Source organism: Solanum dulcamara, chromosome 6 (genome assembly GCF_947179165.1).
Source record: "Solanum dulcamara chromosome 6, daSolDulc1.2, whole genome shotgun sequence".
Lineage (NCBI taxonomy): Eukaryota > Viridiplantae > Streptophyta > Magnoliopsida > Solanales > Solanaceae > Solanum > Solanum dulcamara.
In genome coordinates this window covers 65338074-65361479 of record NC_077242.1, presented here as the reverse complement: position 1 = coordinate 65361479, position 23406 = coordinate 65338074, and the positions used below count along the sequence as shown (strand labels likewise).

The 23406-nt window shown below is 37.7% G+C and overlaps 1 protein-coding gene across 1 annotated transcript; it reads left to right on the top strand.

Annotated features, from left to right (window-relative positions):
• The first annotated feature begins 1551 nt into the window (after positions 1-1551).
• LOC129891270 (mitochondrial outer membrane import complex protein METAXIN) lies at positions 1552-15536 on the top strand. The gene is made up of 6 exons (XM_055966568.1): positions 1552-1817; positions 6076-6410; positions 7154-7230; positions 7321-7381; positions 8418-8580; positions 14983-15536. Exons 1-6 carry the CDS (start codon positions 1658-1660, stop codon positions 15165-15167), a joined length of 981 nt encoding a protein of 326 aa, XP_055822543.1. The 5' UTR covers positions 1552-1657; the 3' UTR covers positions 15168-15536.
• The last annotated feature ends 7870 nt before the right edge of the window (positions 15537-23406 follow it).

The following is a 23406-nucleotide window of genomic DNA, read 5'->3' as shown; positions in this document are numbered from 1 at the left end:
GATTGACCTTATGCTCACAAGTATTGTTGCATGCAACATAGCATGCCCCCACATAGAAACATGTAGCTTTGTTCTCATTAGCATTGGTCTAACTATCAATTGAAGACGTTAATCAATGATTCCGCTAGACCATTCTGAGTACGAACATGAGCAACTGGATGTTCAACTATTATCCTAGTAGACATACAATAATCATTAAGTGTCTGAGATGTAAACTTACCAACATTATCTAGACGAATTGTCTTTATTGCATAGTCTGAAAATTGTGCTTTTAATCTTATTATTTGAGCCAACAATCGCGCAAAAGCCATGTTGCGAGTTGATAATAGGCACACATGTGACCATCTTGTAAAAGCATCTATCAAGATCATATAATATTTAAATGGTCCACATGCAGGGTGAATTGACCCACATATATCACCCAGTATACATTTCAGAAATGCAGGGGTTTTAATTCCAACCTTAAAACTTAAATGCCTTGATAAAAAACTTTGTAGGACAAAAATTGAAGTCTATCGAAACATTTAATCATTCTTCATCCGATTTGTACTAAATTATCTCTGCAATTCCAAACAATTTTGTGGAGGGAGAACACGAAGCTTTAAGTTGGATTTTAAAATCTTAGGTAATGTGAGAGAGAATGGCGAAATAAATATTTTGTTGTTCAAAAAAGTTATTTATTTATTTGAAATCATATTTCACATGATATTGTTTAATTGACACTTCTTGACATGTCACTTTGTTTGTTGCTGAGTAAAATGTGTCTAAGTTACACAATTTAAATAAAGGTCAATATTAAGTTTAATTTAAGTGGCTAAAAAAGATAGAGACAAGTTACAAAAATTATCTCTGTCTTTGGCCAAATGAAAACTCTCTTTTTATTGTAACTCTTTTTTCTTTAATTGGATTTGAGAATAGATTATATTTTATGTATGGACCTCATAGTATAATTTGTAGAAAGAAGCCTAATGAGTTTGCTAGACAGAAGACAATTTTTCAAAAATGATGTGTTTTCATAATACTCCCCCCCGTCCACTTTTTACTTGTCATATTTATTAAGAAAACAATGATGGATTTGACTATTTTACCATATTTAACCTATTAATTGATATTTAGTATTAAGTCTTGAAAAATAAATAATTAATGCTAATGATAAAATATGAAAAAATAATTATCATTTTTTGACATGTTAAAAAAAGGCGAGAGTAACTGATAAAATTGCTGCTATATGATCAAGAGGTCACGGGTTCAAGACTTGAAAACAAACTCAGAGAGAAATATAAAGTAAGACCGTGTACAATAAATCATTATGGTCAGACCCTTCTCCAGACTCATTAATGAAAGCTTAGTGCACCGAGTTGCTATTTCTTTTTTGATATGTTTAAAGTAAAAAATAAAAAAAATATTTTTAAAATAATGAACAAATAAAAGTGAGCTTGTAAAACAATATTTTTGCTGTATAATTAAGTAGTGAAAAGTATTTTTAGAAAAATATATTATTTACATTTACATTTACATAAATTAGAAGCAAGAGGCTTTCTATTCCTGGAAATCACTTCACTTATTATCAGTCCTTACTTATTCCCTAATTCACACGAGTCAAAACCCTACCCGCTAGGGTTTTATTTTTCATCAATTTCAATTCCAGATACAGAGAATGGAAGAATCAAAGGATAGAGAGAAACTGACACTTGTGACCAGAAAATCCTGTTTCGGACTACCCACTTCTTGCCCTAACTGCTTACCCGCTTATGTTTACCTCAAATTCTCCGGCACTCCATTTCATTTGGATTTCAATCTCATTAACCCTGATTCTGGTACTTCTTTTTTGCTTATTAATTATCAAAATTTTATGATTTTTATTTGAGCTATTTTCTGTGTTTTTGGTAATTATTACTTCCCCACATGGTGGGGACTATACTGGGTTTGTTGTTGGTAATTATTACTTTATGTTTAGAGGTTTTTTAATATCAAAATTATGCTTCTTTGCTGTGAAGGCATGCAAAAGTGTATAATTTTATTCTTCCAGATGATCATGTGCTTACATTAGGACACAATAAGTAATATTCCTTTTATACCATAATAGTGTTCGTATTTTGCTATCATCTAAGATGTAGATTTTTATGCCGTCCGTTTTGACGAAAAATAATTTTTTAGATTGTTTAAGTTGGGTTTTTGAATAATGAGATAGTTTATGTCCGATTTAACTCCAAATTTTGGACATATTTATCCTAGATATGTGAAATTTAACGAACAAAGTAGGTTAGAGAGAGTAAATTTGGTGTTTCTGTTGCATAATTGTTAATCTAATGAAGTGGCGGAATATTTGCTGTGAAATATGGAAACAATGCAAATTGTCGAAACTCTTATGACAGTTCTTATGATATGTCTCCACCAGATGACACATTCTTATCATTAGGATGCAAGAACTGATAATTTATATCCCTTTGTTCTGGCAGTGTTCAACTATCGATTACTTTTGGGGTTTTAGATGAGTCAAAGTTTTAGCATCTAAGGGTATAGCCTAGTGGTCAATGAATGGGTTGGAAACCTCGTCCCTAGCAGAGGTAAAAACACTAGGTAGTTTCTTCTCATCTGTGCAAACCTTGGTTGATAGGGTTACTCTGTACTTATGCTGGTAGGAGGTTGAAGGTATCCCGTAGAATTAGTTGAGGTGTGCGCAAGCTGGTTCAGACACCAAAATTATCAAAAAAAATATTTTGGTTGAAGTAGGATTCTTGAGTTTCCCCGACTCTTTTTTTAATTTAAAATCTATGGTAGTTATTTTATGATGGATAAAGAAAATTTTCTAGTCTTGTATATCTTCTTGAAGGTCTTCATTTCAGTGTAGAAGCCAAGCCTCCAAATTTATGTGCTTGAGTAATCTTACAACAATTAGGAGTCTTTCGACTGTAGATTTTTATGGAGCAATCTTTTTCTTTTGAACTTGGTGTGCTCTAGCACAGGTTAAGTGTGTTTCCAAAGTATAAAGCGCAAAAAAGTTACACGGATATTTGGTTGGAGCGCGTGAAAAGTTATAAAAATAAACATTATGCATACAAAGAAAGACAAATCAATACTAAATACACTAGTATTTTTGATGAATAATGCCTAATATATGTGCCACTAAAAAAACGCGAGACTTATAATAGGTACAATCAAAGAACATTTGTTTAACTTGCACATTTCACAAGTCCTACCAAGCTTTAAAATATCACAATTTGATCATAATATAATTCCTGCTCAAGATCAATGAAATCTCTATCAGAACCATCATTATATTGCTCGTTACCTTCTGCTTCCTCTTTAACTTCTAGTACAACTGTCTAATCAAACCATAAAACTCCTCTACACCTACTTGCCTCCTAGTCGAGTTAGATACTTAATAATCATATGAGAAGTTATAATATTGTTATAATGTATTGGATTGTTATAGGCAGGAGCGAATTTTCCATGCAATTTACTGTGCACGTGAATCCATGGTCTTCCTGCAAACTAGGTTTTTTTAATAAATATTTTAAAATTGATCTAATATTACCTGCTGACACCCATTCAACAAAAAGGCTTAATGATGCACCTGATTGAAAGTTGAGTTATTTACCTAGAGGAACAAGGATAATTCCCACTTCACACATTTTCCCCCATTTCTTTAGTAGTGCGCTCATGTTTTAGAAATCCTAGAGCTGCCTCTAGTTATAGCCCCAGAATTTTGGTTCAGTTGTAAGGATGCAACAGAGATGCACTTTCTTTAACAACTCGCAATTTCTCTACATTAATCTGCATTAGTTATGAACAAATGCAATGAACGTGAAGGATCATTTTAGGAAGTTGGGGCTGATTCTTCTTGTTGTTCTTACATAATGTCAGACTCGGTGGTTGTAAATGGGTTTTTATTTTTGTTAGATACTTGTATCTCTGTATATGGATAAATGCAAGCTTTGGAGAATCTTTGGTTAAAGAACTCCTAATATACTTAAAAGTCAACATTATTTTGTATTAGAACGAAATGTACCCTATATAAGTAGGATGTGCTTAGAGGATTGTACCCAACTGAGACTGAATTGTAGTTGATTAGCTGATTGATAAACAAGTGCCAAAGTCCTATTTTTTCTATAGGAGGAAAAGAGGTTTGTATTCCCTTGTATTTTCTGATTGGATGGGTTAAGCATTGGTCTTAGTTACATGGATAAATATGGCAGTAAGGTCGGCATTGCTCTTAGTTACAGCTGCTAATGTTCAGATCTGCCCTGGGTGTGTTCAGCGTTGTTAAAGACGCCCGTCTTAGCCCCTTTGGAGGCAAAGTGAGCCCTTGTCGCCTGTCTGGCAAGGCGAGCATACATCGAAAAGTAACAATAAGGCGCGAGGCGAGGTAAGGTGACTGAGGTGTCGCCTTTTGTTTAAAAGAAACTGACGCAGCAATTTAGAATTTAAAACGTGATTTTAGGGTTTATTACCTCAAATTTCTTTTTAATACCTCAAACTTCAAAGAGTCCACTGAGTTCTCTTCTCCCCTTTGTTCTCTTTAGCTGCAAAAGCAAAAAAGGTACATCTTCTTCTTCTTCTTTGTTCTCCTTTCTTCTTTCTCCTCTGTTTCAGCAGTCTTTCTTCTCCATTTTTCTTCTTCTTCTTCTTTCTTCTTTCTCCTCTCCCTCTGTTTCCGACATTAACCAGTAACCCCGGCTGCATTGTGCACAGCTTTCCTCCTCTGTTTTTTGGCCTCTATTTCTATTTTTTGTGAATCTGTTCAGTTTTTTCTTTTCATTTTCTAGTCCATATATTTTTATTTGCTGCCTAATTCAGTTTAGGTGTATACAATTTTTAATTGAAATATTTATTGATATGTTATTTCTTGATAGTTGTGTTATTATTGCCTTTGTTATCACATTACTTTACTATCGTTACTGTTTTTCTCTTGTAAAATTTGCATCGCTTTTTTTGCCATTATGCTATATATATTGTTTTTCTGTCTTACTTGGGACTGTGACTTTTGAGCCGAGAGTCTTTCGGAAACAACCTCTCTATCTCCATGAGGTAGTGGTAAGGTCTGCGTACATCTTACCCTCCCCAGACCCCACTTGTGGGATTTTATTGGGTATGTTGTTGTATATATGCAATTAAATATTTTAATTTTTGGTATTAATTGACGCCTCACTTGAAAAAGGCGAGTGCCTCGCCTCTGGCCTCAGTGAGGCAGGCCCTTGTCGCCTTATGCCTTCCAAAAACACACTCTGAGTTTTCCCGTTAGATGGTACATATACTGTGGTCTAGCTTCTCAACGCTTTATTTGAGTTGATTTCTAGCTCGGAATGGGGAGATTTCATGTGTTAAATGATCCAAGAACTATCTGATATTAGAAGAATTTATACACACCATGTGAAGAGAATCTTGAACTAGAGAAATTCATTTGTGCTTGTGATGAAGTTAGATATATTTACCAGTACTTGAAAAAGGGAAGCAGAGAATGGGTGGGACTGAGTCCTCGAATATTTCCTGATAAGTAGGCTAACCTAATTGGCCTTGTCCCACGGGATTCAACAGCACTAAGAAATTGATCACCGCAGGCCGGGTTGAGTGGTGAATGCCATTCACTGATCGCTGGAGTGCAGGCCCGCAATCCGATCTTAGGCCGCATACATCTTCCTGGGACCTGCCCGCGGCTTATGATTGAATCTCAGAGGCATTTTGAGTCTACTATAGATGATACAATGATGCATTTGATGATTGTTTCAAGGATAAAAGAGCATAGACTTAGGGGTTCAAAATAAATTTGTAGCAGTTGTATGGTAAAGCTTATTGATAAATTTGGCCAGTAAAGCTCTATCGCCAAAATATTTCAGTTAAATTTAGTACTGTCTTTTTAAGTAGCAATTCTTAATTTTTCTCTCATCAGGCTAATGATTTAAATGGGAACCATTTGTGTAGTGCCTTTACAGTATATTTTCCATTTGGGTTGTTCATTTTCTTGTCAATCAGGTTTCGCAATATTTTGAGTCAATTAATACGCCATATCCTTTCTTTCAGCACATTGAGTCATCCTAAAGGTTGATTGCCCGATATTTATTGTGTTTTCGCCAGATCAAATACCTTATGTCGAATCTGGTACATACGTAGCCTACAACAATGAGAAGGGTGGAGTTATCCGCAGTTTAAGCGAAGATGGTTTCGTTGATTTGGACTCTCAAGCCCGCGGTATACCTGAATGGATATCAGCAAAGGCTATGGTTGATTCATGTCTTGCAGATGCCATTATTTATGAACTTTGGGTGGGTTCTGATGGAACTTCTGCACACAAGATTTATTATTCAGATCTCCCGTGGCCTCTTGGAAAAATCTTGTATTTAAAGCAAGTTCATGTTGTGAAACAAATTCTTGGTATTACGAAAGAAGATGCTGAAAGAAGAGAGGAAGAGGTAATATTGTTCTATTGGTATCTGTTTTTTCTCCGCTACTTTTCTGCACTCATACTATGAGAGCAAATCTTCCGGAATGGATTTTGTGTATATTTGTATTTGTTCACCTTTTCTAAACACCTTAGCTATAAATAAACTGTTAGCTACAATTTTATCCTTGAAGAGAGTAATCGAATTTATGGATTTTTCTGCAGTAGGAAACTATTTGTCTCGTAGAAATCCTAAAATAGTTGGAAAAAAACAAATTATTGGATATTGGAATGAAAATAGGCCCGAATGGACTATGGAGCATAATGGATACTCCCTTTGTTTCAATTTGCTTGTCCCACTTTTCTTTTTCGTCCATTTAAAATAGAATGCCTCTTCCCTTTTTTGGCAACTCTTTAGTTTCAACTTTCCACATGGCATGTTTAAGACCACAAGATTAAAGGACATTTTGGTACATTCTACGTATCTTTAATTTAAGACTACAAGATTCAAAAGTTCCTTTACTTTCTTAAGCTCCGTGTCAAGTCAAACCAGGACAATGAAATTGAAACGGAGGGAGTATTAGAAATCATAAAGCCCACTCAGACTAGTTTGAGGTTGAAGTGTTGTAGAAACTATGGTCTCTGGGTTGCTGTGGGAAGGGAGTCCAGACAGTTGAATGAGATTCCCTTTTTGCTTCGTTTTTGATCTTTCTTGCAGCTTTAATTTCACATATTGTTCATTATGGGGATTAATCAAAAACTTTTGCTGGACAGATTTACAGAAATGCAAATGATGCCTTTAGTGCTTTATCAACTAGATTAGGGGAGCAGGCCTATTTCTTCGACAACAGGTTACTTCATTCAACAACAGTTCAGCTAACTAAGCAAATGTATCATTTTGTTTGCATCATTATGTACTAATCTCTCAAGTTATTTAACAGGCCAACAAGTTTGGATGCAGTTTTCCTCGGATATGCACTTTTTACACTGTATGCTTTGCCGGTGAGTACGCCGTGGCTTTATTTAACCAATTTTATGCGCTTAGCTTTTGTTCATGACTTGTACTGTACTATATGGTAAATTTGGAAGTAAGGGGTCGTTTGGTAGTGTGTAAGGAAAAAATAATGCATACATTAGCTTTGTGTATTCCTAGTACCTTGTTTGGTACTCTTTTTCAACCTACGTGTAACTAATGCGAGCACTAATGTGTATTGAGGTTTGTGTTACTAATACCATGTATTGAGTTTTAATGCATGCATTAACATGATTAAATATACAATTGCCCCTAAAAACCTTTTCCACATCCTTTCCACCATATTTGTAAAGGGTATTTTTTTTTCTTTTTAGATATTATGCAATACATGTTATTTTAAATAAACCAAACACCACTGCATTAGAAATAATCTCGGGATAACTAATGCAAGCATAATTAATACAAGCATTACTAATACACCCAACCAAACGACCCTAACTGTTTAATAATAATAGTTACAACTTATAACTACTAGGTAGAGATGACAATCGGTTTCCTCTCATGTGAAACAAGAAGTTAAACAATCACCGTGCCTGTGTCTACATGATTGTGTAAGAAGGGAACAAGTTATTGCGATGAGGAAGAAGCACTGGTCAACTGACACTAGAATTACGTTCATTTTGGATCATTGGGAGTAATATTTCCTGAGTACTAAAACTGCTTGATTAAGAAAATGGTGCTTTTTGTCTGTTTCAAAGCTCATTTTGGTTTAGAGTGGATTTGTTTGAAACAAATATGAAATATGCACAATTACATGCCTATGCAACATTTTGAAATAGTTAAAGATGTTTAAAAATATCTGGAATGTGTCAGAAGTTGGCTCTATATTCTGATATTGGCATCAGACATGTCTCTGTTTGTCATCTCTTTGGAAAGCACAGCAGGCAGTTGAATTGTTTTTATTTTACACCACACCGTTATTTTATTAAAGCAGTGCAAAATAGACGTGATTGTCACTCTGGCACTTTCACTAATTACCTTTAAGTTGTCTATGTCTGCTGATAGGAAACTTCAGTGCTCCGAAGCAAGCTCTTGGAACATGGTAATCTTGTAAGCTACACTGAGAAGTATAAAAGTGAACTGGTAGATTCTAGTGGATCATCATCTTCCGGTACACAATCCCAGAGCGATCCTTCTTCATCTGTGCCAAGGCGTCCTTCACAATGGAGTGAGTAACTTTCTGATAGTTCTGATAGTACCATATTATTCTGCTTTACATAGATAATGGTTCTTTTTTCTTTCACTTTTTGGAATTCTTGGGTGATAGTCTGTTAGTTGCATCATAAATATATATTGCCCTTCTCTATATTTCTGCTAATATTAAAAATTTCATATCTTGAATGCCTATGATCCACTTTCTGTTGTTGGTCGAACTACTTACCTTACCTTGCCTGCTAAAACCCTGGTCTTTTTAATTTAGGGCTGTTGTTTGTTTGAGGCATAAGCACATTTAGAGTCTGTTTGGATTGACTTATTGCTTTTGGCTTATAAGCCAAAAATCATAAATTATGATTTCTAACTTATGACTTTTGGCTTATTTTTGTTATTTTGACTTAAAAACAAGTGCTGAAAAACACTTTAATTTTACCCGAACACTTTAAAAGTTCTGAAAAACCATTTTAGCTTAAAAACACCTAAAATAAGGCAATCCAAACAGGCTCTTAATCCCAATACTTGGTTTTACTTATGTAACACTTAGTTTCTGGTATAAAATCTTTGTTTAGTTCTATAATTTCTGCATAAGTAATGTAAATATGAAAAAAAAAAGAAGTGGAACTTGGGAGGTAATCCGGTCACATTTTATGGAATTAGCCAGTGGTAGCTCAAAAGTGTACCACTAGTAGTTTGATTTAGTCTGGGTATAGCCATAGACACCTAAACTTTGCTTGATATTTCATTTAGATAACTAATCTTAATTTGTGACATATTGAACACTTTGACCTGTCGAATTTTCTATTAAGTTCTAAATGCTGGCATGGCGGATTGTGCACTTCCCATCTGAGATTTGATCAATAAAATGACTTGAGACCCATAAACTGAAAAATTGTTGTTTCTTCTCAACCCCCTCATTAACTCCGCTTCCAATTTCTCTCCTGACAATACCACCCTCCGCGAAAAAAGAAAAAATGGAGAGAAGAAAAGTGTGGTGGGTAACAAAATATTGGAGTTCTGATTTTTGGAAGAGAAAGCTAGGGTTTTTCTCGACATTAAGAGATGAGGTAGTGCGTGGGTTAGTGCTGGGGGGATGTTGAGAGCATAAGGACCGGTGAAGTGGCTCACCTATGCCGAGTTTGCTACAGAGGAAGAAGAAAAGTTGTAGCAATTTAGTTGCAGATTTAAGCCATTGATCTCAAGATAAGGGAGATGTTAAGACTGTTGGTTGAGACTTAAAGTAGTTGAGGGATGGTCTGGATTTGGACGACAGAGAGGAGGCTTGAAGAAGGAGAAGAACGAGGAAAAGAATTAAATAGCTACATGTCTTAACTTTTCTTCTTTATATTGAAACATGCCTTCCATGCATTTTTTTTTGCTATGTCACCTGCATTTATACTTCACGCGTTAGGTAGTTTTTTGTATTGACTATCAATTAAGGATATTGTGGGAGGAGACTCGGAGCGCTTCCCAGTTTTGATGGGGTTGCACTAGGGATCAACCTTTAGTTTGTTTTTATTTACCTTGGTCATGGATAAATGAACAAGACATTCAAGGTGAGGTGCCATGATATATGTTATTTGTGGATGACATATCTTTTCTATTCTAATTATTATCAGTTAATTATTGTACTGACTATTTGCTCTCTTCTCTCTCCTCTCATCTTCCAACGGTAAGTGCTCCCCCACCCCCACCCCCGACCCCCCTGACCCCCCCATCTCCATTCCATCTACACCCAGGCCAACACCTCCCCTAGCGGCCTCCGGCGAAGACTATTTCCGGCCAGATCTCCCCCCCTTCTGTTCTCTCTCTTCATCTCTTCCTTCCTTCTTCTTTGTATTTTTTTTTCTCTTCTCCTTTTTCCTCTTTGACTGCGATCGAAAATCCTCCACCAGTAGATTTTCGGGCAGTTTTTGCACAGGTATTTCGGTATTTCCGGCGAGTGAACAGTATTTCCGGCACGTGAACAGTGTTTCCGGCGCGTGAACAGTGTTTTCGGCGCGTGAACAGTGTTTCCGGCACGTGAACAGTGTTTCCAGCGCGCGAACAGTGTTTCCGGCGTGAACCAGGTTCTTTTCAACTGGAGTTGGTACCTCCGGTTTCCAAATATTCTTTGTTCATACACTTGTCGTTATATTTTGCTGACTTTAGACCATTTAATACTTTAGTAGTTCATACGCGTTTTCGTGGCTTTGGATAGTGATGGTGGATTAGGGTCATGTTCTCATTTAGGGTCGGGGACGAGGGTAAGGAGGGGTAAATGGGTTAAAGGAGAGTCTAGACTAAGAGTAGGTTCTTGGAACATTGGGACGTTAACGGGAAAGTCAATAGAGCTAGTTAAGATTCTTAAGAAAAGGAAGATTAATATAGCTTGTGTCCAAGAGACCAAATGGGTAGGTACTAAAGCTAAGGAGGTAGACGGGTATAAGCTTTGGTTCTCTGGTAGATCAAAGTATAGGAATGGGGTAGGCATTTTAGTAGACAGTGCTCTAAGGGATCAGGTGGTGGAGGTTAGGAGAATCACTGATAGGATGATGTCGATTAAGGTGGTCATTGAAGGGACCACTTTGAACATTATTAGTGCTTATGCGCCGCAAGCGGGCTTAGTAGAGGAGGAGAAGAGGCGCTTTTGGGAGGATTTGGACGAGTTAGTGGGAAGCATACCGCCTACTGAGAAGCTTTTCGTGGGAGGTGACTTCAATGGGCACATCGGGTCTATTTCGGGAGGGTATGACGATGTGCATGGAGGCTTTGGTTTTGGGGACAGAAATGGAGGAGGAGTTTCACTTTTGGAGTTCGCAAGAGCTTTTGGGTTGGTGATAGTTAATTCGAATTTTCCAAAAAAGGAGGACCATTTGGTAACCTTCAGTAGTTCGGTGGCTAAGACTCAGATAGACTTTTTACTCCTTAGGAAGGATGATAAAGGTCTGTGCAAAGACTGCAAGGTCATTCCGATAGACAACCTTACAACCCGACATAAGCTCTTGGTAATGGATTTAGGGATCAAGATGACGAGGAAGAAGAGGGTCGGGAATGATCGACCTAGGATCAGATGGGGGAGTTTGACCACGGCTAGTGCTTTAGAGATGGGAGAGAAATTGAAGGACATGGGGGCCTGGAATAGTAGTGGGGATGCGAACAGTATGTGGGATAGGACGACTAGTTGTATTAGGGTTGTAGCAAGGGAAGTGTTGGGAGTCTCGACAGGCAGTCGTAGTCGACATCAAGGGGACTGGTGGTGGAATGTAGAAGTGCAAGGGAAGGTGGAAGCAAAGAAAATGGCATACGCGAAGTTGATAGAAAGCACGGATGAGGTGGAGGAGTGGACGAATAAGGAACTTTATAAGATGGCGAAGAAGGAGGCGAAGTCGGCTGTTTCGACGGCAAAAACGATAGCTTTTGAACGCCTCTATGCTGAACTAGAAGAAAAAGGTGGGGATAGGAAATTGTTCAAGCTAGCCAGGGTGCGGGCGAGAAGGGAACGCGATGTGGACCAAGTGAAGTGTATTAAGGACGAGCATGGAAAAGTATTGGTAGAAGAGACTCTCATTAAACAGAGGTGGCAGTCATACTTCCATAAACTCTTGAATGACGTAGGGGACAGAGACTTTGTGTTGGGAGATTTGGAACATACAGAGAGGCGTCGCAATTTTGGATATTGCAGGAGTATTAAGGTCGAAGAGGTTAAGGGTGCTGTTCGTAGGATGCGCTGGGGAAGAGCAACCGGACCTGACGAGATTCCTGGGGAATTTTGGAAGAGTGCCAGCTTGGTAGGTTTGGAGTGGCTGACTAGGTTATTTAATGTCATCTTTAAAACGGCAACGATGCCCGAAGAATGGAGGTCGAGTGTAATGATCCCTCTATACAAAAACAAAGGGGATATCCAGAGTTGCAACAACTATAGAGGTATCAAGTTACTAAGCCACACTATGAAAGTGTGGGAAAGAGTGGTGGAGATGAGGGTGAGGAGAGGCGTGTCTATTTCAGAGAACCAGTTCGGATTTATGCCGGGACGCTCAACTACAGAAGCCATCCATCTTATGAGGAGACTGGTGGAGCAATATAGGGAGAGGAAGAGAGACTTGCATATGGTATTCATCGACTTAGAAAAGGCCTACGATAAAGTTCCAAGAGAGATACTATGGAAATGTTTGGAGGCTAAAGATGTACCTGTGGCATACATTAGGGTGATCAAGGACATGTATGAGGGAGCCAAAACCAGGGTAAGGACAGTAGGAGGGGACTCAGAGCATTTCCCAGTTGGGATGGGGTTGCATCAAGGATCAGCTCTAAGTCCATTTTTATTTGCCTTGGTAATGGATGCATTGACGCGACAAATTAAAGGTGGGGTGCCATGGTGTATGCTTTTCGCGGATGACATAGTCCTGATTGATGAGACTCGTAGTGGAGTTAATGCTAAGATGGAGGATTGGAGACATACCTTGGAGTCTAAAGGGTTTAAGCTGAGTATGACCAAGACAGAGTACTTAGAGTGCAAGTTTAGTGAGACACCTCACGAGGTTGGCGTGGAAGTTAAGCTTGGTGCCCAAGCTATTCAAAAGAGAAGTAGTTTCAAGTATCTTGGGTCTATCATGCAAGGCAGCGGGGAAATTGACGATGATGTCACACATCGTATTGGGGCAGCGTGGATGAAATGGAGGCTCGCTTCCGGAGTGCTATGCGATAAGAAGGTGCCACCACAACTTAAGGGCAAATTCTACAAAGTGGTGGTTAGACCGGCTATGTTGTATGGGGCAGAGTGTTGGCCAGTTAAGATCTCTCACATTCAAAAGATGAAAGTTGCCGAGATGAGAATGTTGAGATGGATGTGTGGTCACACCAAGAGCGACAGGATTAGAAATGAGGCTATTCGGGACAAGGTAGGAGTGGCCTCGGTGGAAGACAAGATGCGGGAAATGCGACTGAGATGGTTTGGGCATGTGAAGAGGAGAGACACAGATGACCCAGTGAGAAGGTGTGAGAGGTTGGCTATGGATGGCTACAGAAGAGGTAGGGGTAGGCCGATGAAGTATTGGGGAGAGGTGATTAGACAGGACATGGCTCAGTTACAGCTTACCGAGGACATGACCTTAGATAGGAGGCTGTGGAGGACCCACATTAGGGTAGAAGGCTAGTACATAGTATCGTTATTCTTCCCTATTCATAGGCGCACTAGCACATTACAATTCCTTGTACTCTCATTTCTGCTATTTCTGTTACTATTTATTGCTTTCAGTACTTTTGATTACTCTATTTTATCTGTGATGCCTTCGTGATTTATTTTTCTATAGCGCTTTGAATTTTTTTAACTTTATCTGACCCCCTTTTCCGTTTTTTTTTTTTTTTTTTTTTTTTTTTTTTTTTTTTTTTGAGCCGAGGGTCTCTCGGAAACAGCCGTCCTACCTTGGTAGGAGTAAGGTCTGCGTACAATCTACCCTCCCCAGACCCCACGTTGTGGGATTTCACTGGGTTGTTGTTGTTGTTGTTGTTGTTGTGGATGACATATTTCTAGCTGACTAGACTCGTGGCGGTGTTAATGCTCTGCTGGAGGTTTGGACATGGACCTTGGAATCTAAATGATTTAGGTTGAGCAGGGCCAAGATAGAGTACTTGGAGTGCAAGTTCAGTGATGTAACACATGAGGATGATGTGGAAAGTGAGGCTTGATACATAAGTTTTCGAAAAGAGAGGAAGTTTCAAGTATTTTGAGTCTATTATTCAAGAAAATGGAGAGATTGAAGAGGAAGTCATTCATCATATTGGTGGAGGGTGAATGAAATGAATGCTCTCATCTGGAGTCTTATGTGATAAGAAGGTGCCACCAAAGCTTAAAGGCAGGTTCTACGGGGTGGTGGTTAGACCAACTTTGTTGTATGGAGCGGAGCATTGGCCAGTTAAGAACTCTCACGATTAGAAGGTGAAAGTTGCAGAAATGAGGATGTTGCAATAGATGTGTAGGCATATTAGGAGAGATAAGATTAAAAATGAGGATATTCAGAATAAGGTGGGAATAGTTTCGGTGGAGGATAAGATGTGGGATGCGAGCTTGAGATGGTTTGGTCATGTGAAGAGGAGAGACACGGAGTACGGAGGTGTGAGAGGTTGGCTATGGATGGTTTCAAGAGAGGTCTAGACCGAATTTGGGGAGGATGATTAGACAGGATATGACATGACACAGTTTTAGCTTATCGAGGACATGACTTTAGATATGAGGGCGTGGAGGACAAGAATTAGGGCCAATGATTTGTAGGTAGCAGTGAGCTACTGTGTTGTAGTATTGCTCTTATAGTTTATTGTCCTTTTATTTCTACTTTCTATTATTATTTTATACTTCGACTATCATATTATTTTGTTGTAGTTATTGTTATTTTTTTGTTTTTGCTACTATCTAATTGTTTTGTTTTATTTATTCATTTAGGTTCAAAACCCAAAAGCAAGCCTAAGAGGGAAAAAACTGAGGAAGAGAAAAAGTTTCGCAAAAGGGCTAAATATTTTCTGGTCACTCAACTAGTTGCAGTTTTAGTTTTCCTCTCTCTCCTTGGAGGATCTGATGCTGCTGAAGTGGAGCTTGATGAAGATGATGATGGTGTAGATTATGATTGAGCAGTGGGTGTGGGCGCCTTGATCTTCACTTTTGAGTTCTGTTAAGAGTAGTTTAGACTGAAGACTCTTGATGCACGTTAAGTAATTTTCCTCTTTATAATCTGGAAAATTTTGAATTCTTCCTGGTGTACAAATTGCTGTCATGTGTTACGGTATCACTGTAGAATAAATTGTTTGTTCTTCTTTCATAAATCGTGGTCTGAGTTGCCCTCTTAAGAAAAATGGGGCGACAGACAAATATGAGATGAAAATAAGTCTTTTTACGATTTGCTATAATTTTTTTATGTTTAGACTTCAGTTTTGATGGATGTTGGAAAATGGTAGAAGCATTCATGCTTGGAAGTGGTATCTTGTTTGTCATTTGGATTACCATCAGATTTCTCTAACACAATCATCTGCTATAATACATTTTGCAATAGCAATTATGTTTTATATGGAACTCGATCACTCATGTTATGTTATATTATATTTTTTTTATAATAATAATTTATTACATTAGGAATGTTGTTTATAATGACATTTTACTATAGCAGCTAAATAATATTACATGTTATTGTCGAGGCTTGGTTTTGACATTTTAGCATAGATGTTAGATCGTTATATGGTGCATTATTTTGTTTCAGAAGTTGAGGCTAGTCTTTTGGTAAGTTGAATGTGATGAGTTGAACTGCTTCTATGATGGTGTCGGAAAATATATCTTGCAGTTGGTGTATCTTTCCTATGTTGTCTTTCATCTACAATTAGGGTAAATATTGTCCTAGGAGCAACCCAATTTCCAAAGAGGTTACTACTAGAGACTTTTCCTCTTGGAAATATATGCTTAAATCTAGAGATCTGTTGGAAAACAATATGATTTGGAACATCAAGAACCTCACTTTTTTTGGTGGGACAACTGGACCAGTCAAAGTTCACTTTACAGTATTGATCCACCTATTAAGCCTGGCAACACTCTCAAAGTAACTACCTTCATGATAATATTTGGCATTTGGGTGTGTTTGGTACAAAGGAAAATGTTGTTCATGGGAGTAAGTTTCTTATTTATTTTCTAGTGTTTAGACTGAAAAAAAATATTATTTCAAGAGTATTTATATGTAAATCTAGTAAAATATGTATGGGCTGGAAGTGGTGAGAATGGGGGTTCGTGGATCGTGGGTGGTTGAGGGTAGATGGTGAAGGGTTGGGGGTAGGGGTTTGGATGGGCCGGTGTGAAGAGATACAATGAACTTAAGATGTCATTTATGAAAATTTATTTCTCCTACTTTCCTAAGTTATTTTTTTATTTTCAATAGAGCTCATTTTTCTAGGGAAAAAATATTTTCAGTATATTTTGATCAAAAATATATTTTTTAGAAAATATTTCCCTCCGTACCAAACACACATGTCATGACTCAAGCTAGTCCTAAACATGACATGGCGAATAGGATCCTGAAAGACACTAAACAAGCCATTTGACATAAGCATGACAATAAGCTGATTTGTCCAATTGAGACATCCTATGGAGGTACGTAGTTATGGGACTAGGGGATTGCTACAAAGAACTTCGCTTCTAGTAACGGGAGAGCCTCCATCCCAAAGTTCCCCCCGTGCTAAGTAAACTCTCAATGAAATCGCATAAAACATATCATAAGCTTTGAAAATGATAAAAATCTAGTAATACCAAATTCATCATAACATTCGTAAAATCATAGAATAACTCCTTTCAACATATCATGATATCATAACATATTCATAAAAGACACTTATCTAAAGCATCTAAATCATGATAAGCCTTTTCATAAAAATCATGAAAATCCTTCGTGATGAGAATACTTCACTTTGAAGCAATCTTGTTTCATAAAAATCATATTTATTTTTTGTTTAAAAGCCTCCTTAACTCATAGTTTCTTAAATCATGGTACATGCATAAATCTCAAAGTATAGTTCATAATCATAAAATAGGCATAATGCATGTGTTCATGTAAAAATCCATGAAAACATGCAATTAAGATCAAAACATGCATAATAAGATCATTGAGAATGAATAAAATCATAATTGATTGAATCCAATGCATAATCATCAAAACCCTACATTTTTGGAAGAAATCATAAAGAAAAATTGAAGATTCTGTGGGACTCCATGGATGGAAAGGATCCATGGATGAAATTCTTACATACCTCAATGAATTCTAGCCTTGAAACTTGAAGAGGAGACTTGAATCCTTGAACCCTACCTTGCTTGAAGAAGAAGACCTCGAGAGAGAATTTCTTGAGTGCCTTAGGAAATTTGAGTGAATAAGAGAGAATGAGGGATATTTGAAGGGTAAAGGTAGTATGAAGGATATTTGAGGGGTAAACGTAGTTATAGGTCTTAGGAATAGGCTGAAATGACATAATTTAGAGATTAAAAGGATAGAAAAAGAGCCAAATGACCCAGAAAAATAACTGCCGGAGGTGACCTACGGGCCTACCTACGGGTCATCCCTGGGCTCATGGAAGTTAGGGCCAAAAATCACATCTCTGAAGTTCATCTTACGACTCGACCCTACGGGCCATACATGGATCTACAGTTCGTAGACCTTCTCGTCCTGCCAACTCCCAATTACCAACTCACTAAATCTCCATCTACGAGACCACCTACATTCCATAACTCCCTCCTATGTTCCGTAGGACCTCTCGTGAAAATCAATCCCTGAAACACTGTCTTTGTATCCCACCCTATGACTACTCATACAGGCCGTAGGACCTCATACGGTCCGTAGGTACCCCAGCAGTGGTGTAACACCCCTCAAAATTTTTCCTAAGATTCGGGCCTTCTTTGTACACGTGTGGGGCCCATCGCATTTATTTCGAAGTACGTGCTTGAGTTAAGATGAGTCCCTGAGGAGTTTAAGGGCGTTGGAGGTGATGTGGGATCATTGAGGACCCCTAGGACCGAGCTAAGTCCAAAAGATCCGTCGTGGCTAAGTCTAGGATGAGTTCACATAAGGGCCGACTTTCAATGACCCTATCGTTTGAAAGACGTCAATCTGGGTGGCCCACGACCTATCAAATTAAAGGTCGTCGAGTCTTCTTTCCAACGCCACCAAGAACGTAGATTTTGGAGTTCGGGGCCAAAAGATATGACGGTCCGAAGACGAACTAGCACGACAGGGATTTCATTTTGGCCTGGGTTACCATTGCTGGGGAAATGGCCCTGGCGCCGTAAGGGCACGACGCGCCACTATCGCGCCAGAAACATGCCTCAGTAGTTTGGTCCCTGGCGCGATGCGCCACTAAAAGTTGTGCAGGTTTTAGGCGAAATTGGCCTTGGCGCTGTAAGGGCGCGACGCGCCACTATCACGCCAAGGGCATTTTAGCTTATTTTCAGAACATTTTGAGGAGGGGCAATTTGGGAACTTACCCAATTATATATATATGTAGCCCTTGGCCTTTTGGGAACTCATTTGGCAGCCCTCACTCTCTCTCTAAAAAGCCCTAAGAGCTCCTCTCCCTTCTTTCTACTCTTCTTCTCCATTTCCAACAAAGGAGTCCAAGAAGCTTCAAGATTAGAGTCCTCCATTAAAGACACAACCTCAAGGTTTTCTTCAAGTCTTCTCTAAGGTATGTAAGGCTAACCAAAACATGGGTTGAGTCCACCCATGTGCCCTATTCTTGTTTTGAGATTAGATATCCATGAAAATGGAGTTTCTTGGTATGGTACATGTTTGAATGAGTATTGTTCCCATCTTATTTAATTATTGATGTGTTAATGTTGTTGAGCTAAGAGGTTCCTAAAACGAGCCCTTATATGAGTATGAGATGATGAAGAAATGAGTTGATAAATATATTTGTTGGTCTTATTAATTATGTAGAGTTGATGGAGTATACTATCTTCTTAAGCATGTTGCCTATTATAAGAATGTCGATTTGAAGTCTTGAAGATGTGATGAGTCATAAAGATTTTTCTCAAATGGATGGAGGTAATGATTGATTTTATATCTAGGTGATGTTATATATGTGCATTTAAAGCTTCCTTGAAGATATGATTGAGATTGAGCATTGAGATTGATATTTGATTGTGATAGAGTTGATGAGTCGACAAGGTTGTAATGAGACTTGTTGATATGAGTTGATTGAGTTGAGTTGATGGAGTTTTATGAGCATTGAGTCTTGGGAGGAGTATCGAGCACCGAATTGAGCAAGAGTATAGTCCATACTCGAACTCAATACCTGTGTTGCCACACGTAGGGGGGATTGAACCGTTAAAGTCGGATGCTTCCCCGAGAGCTTTTGTCTTGACATTATAGGACCTGGTTGGATTGGATCCATGAGTGTTCGTCGTTCATGCCCTGGCAAGGTATGAACGGGCGTAGCAACGACGTCGTTTCGTTGTACCTTCACTGGCTCATAAGTGTTGGTTGTCGGTTAAGAGAAACTCCCAAGTAAGTTTTGATAGCACTCTGAGTCAGATTGAGTTGAATCGTATATGATTGGTCCAGTCTAAATCATACCCTTGTTTAGACTTAGGACATTTGATTGAGTTGTCATTTATTTTGAGTTGAGCTCCCGAGTTGGTTGATTTATTCTTCCTTGATGTTCGTTGTATTCGGCCATTTTACATACTCGTACATTCCATGTACTGATGCCATTTGGCCTGCATCATTTCATGATGTAGAGACAGGTACTAGAGATCATCAACCGGCGCTCCGTTGAAGATCCACTTACACTTTCAGCCAGTTGGTGAGTCCTCCTAGTTCCCGGAGGATATTGGGGCCTTCTTGCACAGATTTTGATTGCCTCTTCTTTATTTAGATTGTCGGTAGCCATGGGCTTGTCATTGGCACCTTTTAGACTTGAATAGAGGCTTCATAGACTGAGATGTGAGGAGGTCGAGCGGTCATCTTAAGGATTCCTATTTTGATTATCGTCTTGATTGTAAATGTTTGGCCTTCGGCCCTTATGATATGAGAAGTCTTTCTTAAATTGAGTTTTCTGCTGATAGAATGTGCTTGAATGAGTGAGTGACTGTACCAAGTGGTTCGCTCGGAGGTCAGAGATGGCCTTCGGGTGCCGGTTACGTCTAGGGTACCCTCCTGGGGCGTGACAAGTGGCTTAGCATTTTTTCCAACTTTCAAGACCTTCACCCACGACTGCCTTCTACGGTCCATAGGTCCTTTGTACTGTCCATAGGTAGGATCGTACAAACTGACACAAATAAATTTTTATGTATTTTCTTTCCAAATCAGCTTTTCAACTTCCGAGGGGTTACAACACCTTTATTGTACCATTACATTTTTTTTCATGTCGTGTAAAGATACTATATTTGCATGACCATAGAGCCGATATATCAGTTATATAGAATACTAAGGGATCGTTTGGTACACGAGATAAGATGAAATATTTCATGATTAAGCCTGAAGTAAAAATATATTGCATAGGTTTACATTATAAATTTATCTCATTATATCGTCAATCAAACACATAATCATGAAATATCCCATTCAATTTGAAATTATTTTATCTCATCTCTCAGATGAAACAAATTATTCTAGAAATTATAATTCCAAGATAATTTATTTGCGTATCAAATGACCCGTAAGATAGTGGCGGATCCAGGATTTCCATTAAGGGGGTTCGAAAAAAAATTTAGTGCTTAAGATTTGAACTTGGAACTTCAAAGTTAGTTTTGAACACCTCAACACTAAGTCAACCACTAATCTTCTATTCAAGAGGTTCAAAATTAATATATAGACATAAAAATTCTTAAAAATACCTTATATATGCAATGTAATTTTTTATCGAGGGGGTTTGGGTGAACCCCCTAGATTACCTCTAGGTCCTCCCCTGCCATAAGGAGCTTAGGATATAAAAACGTTAGTCAAAGTGACAAATTATGTATACTGCAACAAAAAAGACATTTAGTGACAATGTATTTTTCTTTCAGCTATTGCTGCAAAAATATTTAACGGTAATTGAGTTAACTCTTGTATTCAGAGTCACTAAAATCTTTAACGAAATTTATATAGAATATTGGTTATAAAAAGGGGCGGATCTAGAGGGTATTCAGGGATTCACCCAAACTCGGTTGGAAAAAAATTACATGGTATATATTAGGTATTCTTTTATGTATATAAAGAAATTTTGAACCTTTTGAACATAGATTAGAGGTTCGCTTGATGATTGTGGAGTTTAAAATTCACTTTGAGCAACCAAGTTTAAATTTCAAGCACTTATTTTTTGAAATCCCTTAATGAAAGTCTGAAAATGCATTGGTTATAGATACCCATATTTATTATTATCGCTAAATATAATATAACGATAATTATATTATTGCCTCAAAATTCTTGATTTGTTATAGTGATAGACCTATCGGCTTCCGAGAAATAATATACATCTCACTATAACAAAATCCGTCCATTACTATTTTGTTCGTTACTCAACTATGAGGGCAAGATCATTTTACTTGCTATTTCTTCAAAAAATACTATAGTTATATTAAATAATATTAAATTTAAAGTACTTATATGTATCACTACTCCTTTGATTTATTTATATTTTAGTTAACATTTTAAAATTATCCTAAAAAGCAAACATAAACAAAAATTATTGGAATTTTCGAATTCTCGAAATTGATTCCACTGTTCACAACTTCACATAAGAACACAAGAATTAAATTCATTTTTTTTTTGAAAAAAAAGAAGAAGAGAAACATAAACAATGTTGAAACAAATAAAAAAAATCTTGAAAGATTATTAACAAAACAATTTAGGCCTTCACGATAAAACATAGTTTACCTTAAAATTTCAAAAATATTATTTTGTGTAAGAATAAATAAATAAATAAATAAATAAATAAAAGAATCTTTGTAGAAATACAAAGTAAAATGATCCTAACGTCTCATATTTATTTATACAGGTAGTCTACATTTACTATACCATTGAAAAATAATGGACAAATTAGTAATGGAGGTAATTCTTTTCCGCACTATGAGTATCTACAATCGAAAATGTATTAAATTGCGTGAAATTAAATAATAAGGCACTCCGTTAATAGTTTGGTTCAAAAATACTTATGTTGTCAATGCTTTAGTAAGATAAAAACTCTAATGTTAATAGTTTGGTTCAAAAATACTTATGTTGTCAATACTTTAGTAAGATAAAAACCCTAATGTTAATAGTTTGGTCCATAGTCCTGAGGGGCGTCCTCTAGCTAGCCTGAAGGCTAGAGGGGGTACCAATGACTTACATTAGGGCAATAAAGAACATGTATGATGGAGCTAAGATGCGGGTGAGAATGGTGGGAGGAGACTCGGAGCACTTTCCAGTGGAGGTGAAATTGCACAAGGAGTCAACTCTTAGCCCGTTTCTATTAGCCTTGGTGATGGATGAATTGACGCGGCCCATTCAGGATGAAATGCCTTGATGTATGTTATTTGCTGATGACATAATACTTATTGATGAGGCACAATAGACTTAATGCTAAATTGGATGTGTGGAGACGAACTTTGGAGCTGGAAGTATTCATGTTAAGTAAGACAAAACAGAGTAAGCAAATTCTGTGATTTAATGCAAGAGGCAGGTGTGAAAGTGGGGCTTGACACTCATGCTATCTCCAAATATATAGTTTCAAGTACCTTAGTCTATAATCAAGGAAAGTGGAGACATCAATGTTGATGTCACACACCGTATTGGTGTGGCATGGATGAAGTGGAGGCTTGCATTCAGAATCCTGTGTGACAAAAAAGTACCATCAAAACTTAAAGGTAAATTTTATAAAGTGATGGTTAGAATGACTTTGTTATATGAGGTGGAGTGCTAGTAAGTCAAGAACTCCCATGTTCAAAATATGCATATCGCAGAAATGAGGAAGTTGAGGAAGATGTGTGGGCATACAAAAAGCGATAAGATTAGGAATGAGGAGATTCAAAATAAGATGGGAGTGACCTCTGTGGTGGACAAGATAAGGGAAGCTATATTGGGATGGTTTGGACTTGTGAAGAGGAGATGCGCAGACGCCTCAGTAAGGAGGTACGAGAGGTTGGTTATAGTAGGTACGAGAAGAGAGTAGACCGAAGAAATATATGGGAGAGGTGATTAGACAGAACATGACTCAACTTCAGGTAACACAGGATATGACCTTAGATAGGAGGGTAGAACCCATCGGTGCCCCCTAAAGTTGGCACCAACTTTCACTTAGACACCTTAACTAACCTTTGTTCATTTTAGACACCTCAAGTAAGGTCCCGATGTGTCATTTTGATACTTTTTTTTTACAATCACCC

Bases quoted from the DNA above. Each gene is read 5' to 3' on its own strand.
- LOC129891270 (XM_055966568.1), top strand. From the start codon at position 1,658: ATGGAAGAATCAAAGGATAGAGAGAAACTGACACTTGTGACCAGAAAA. The intron at 1,818-6,075 runs GTACTTCTTTTT...TGTTTTCGCCAG, and splicing joins TCTCATTAACCCTGATTCTG to ATCAAATACCTTATGTCGAA. The intron at 6,411-7,153 runs GTAATATTGTTC...TTTGCTGGACAG, and splicing joins CTGAAAGAAGAGAGGAAGAG to ATTTACAGAAATGCAAATGA.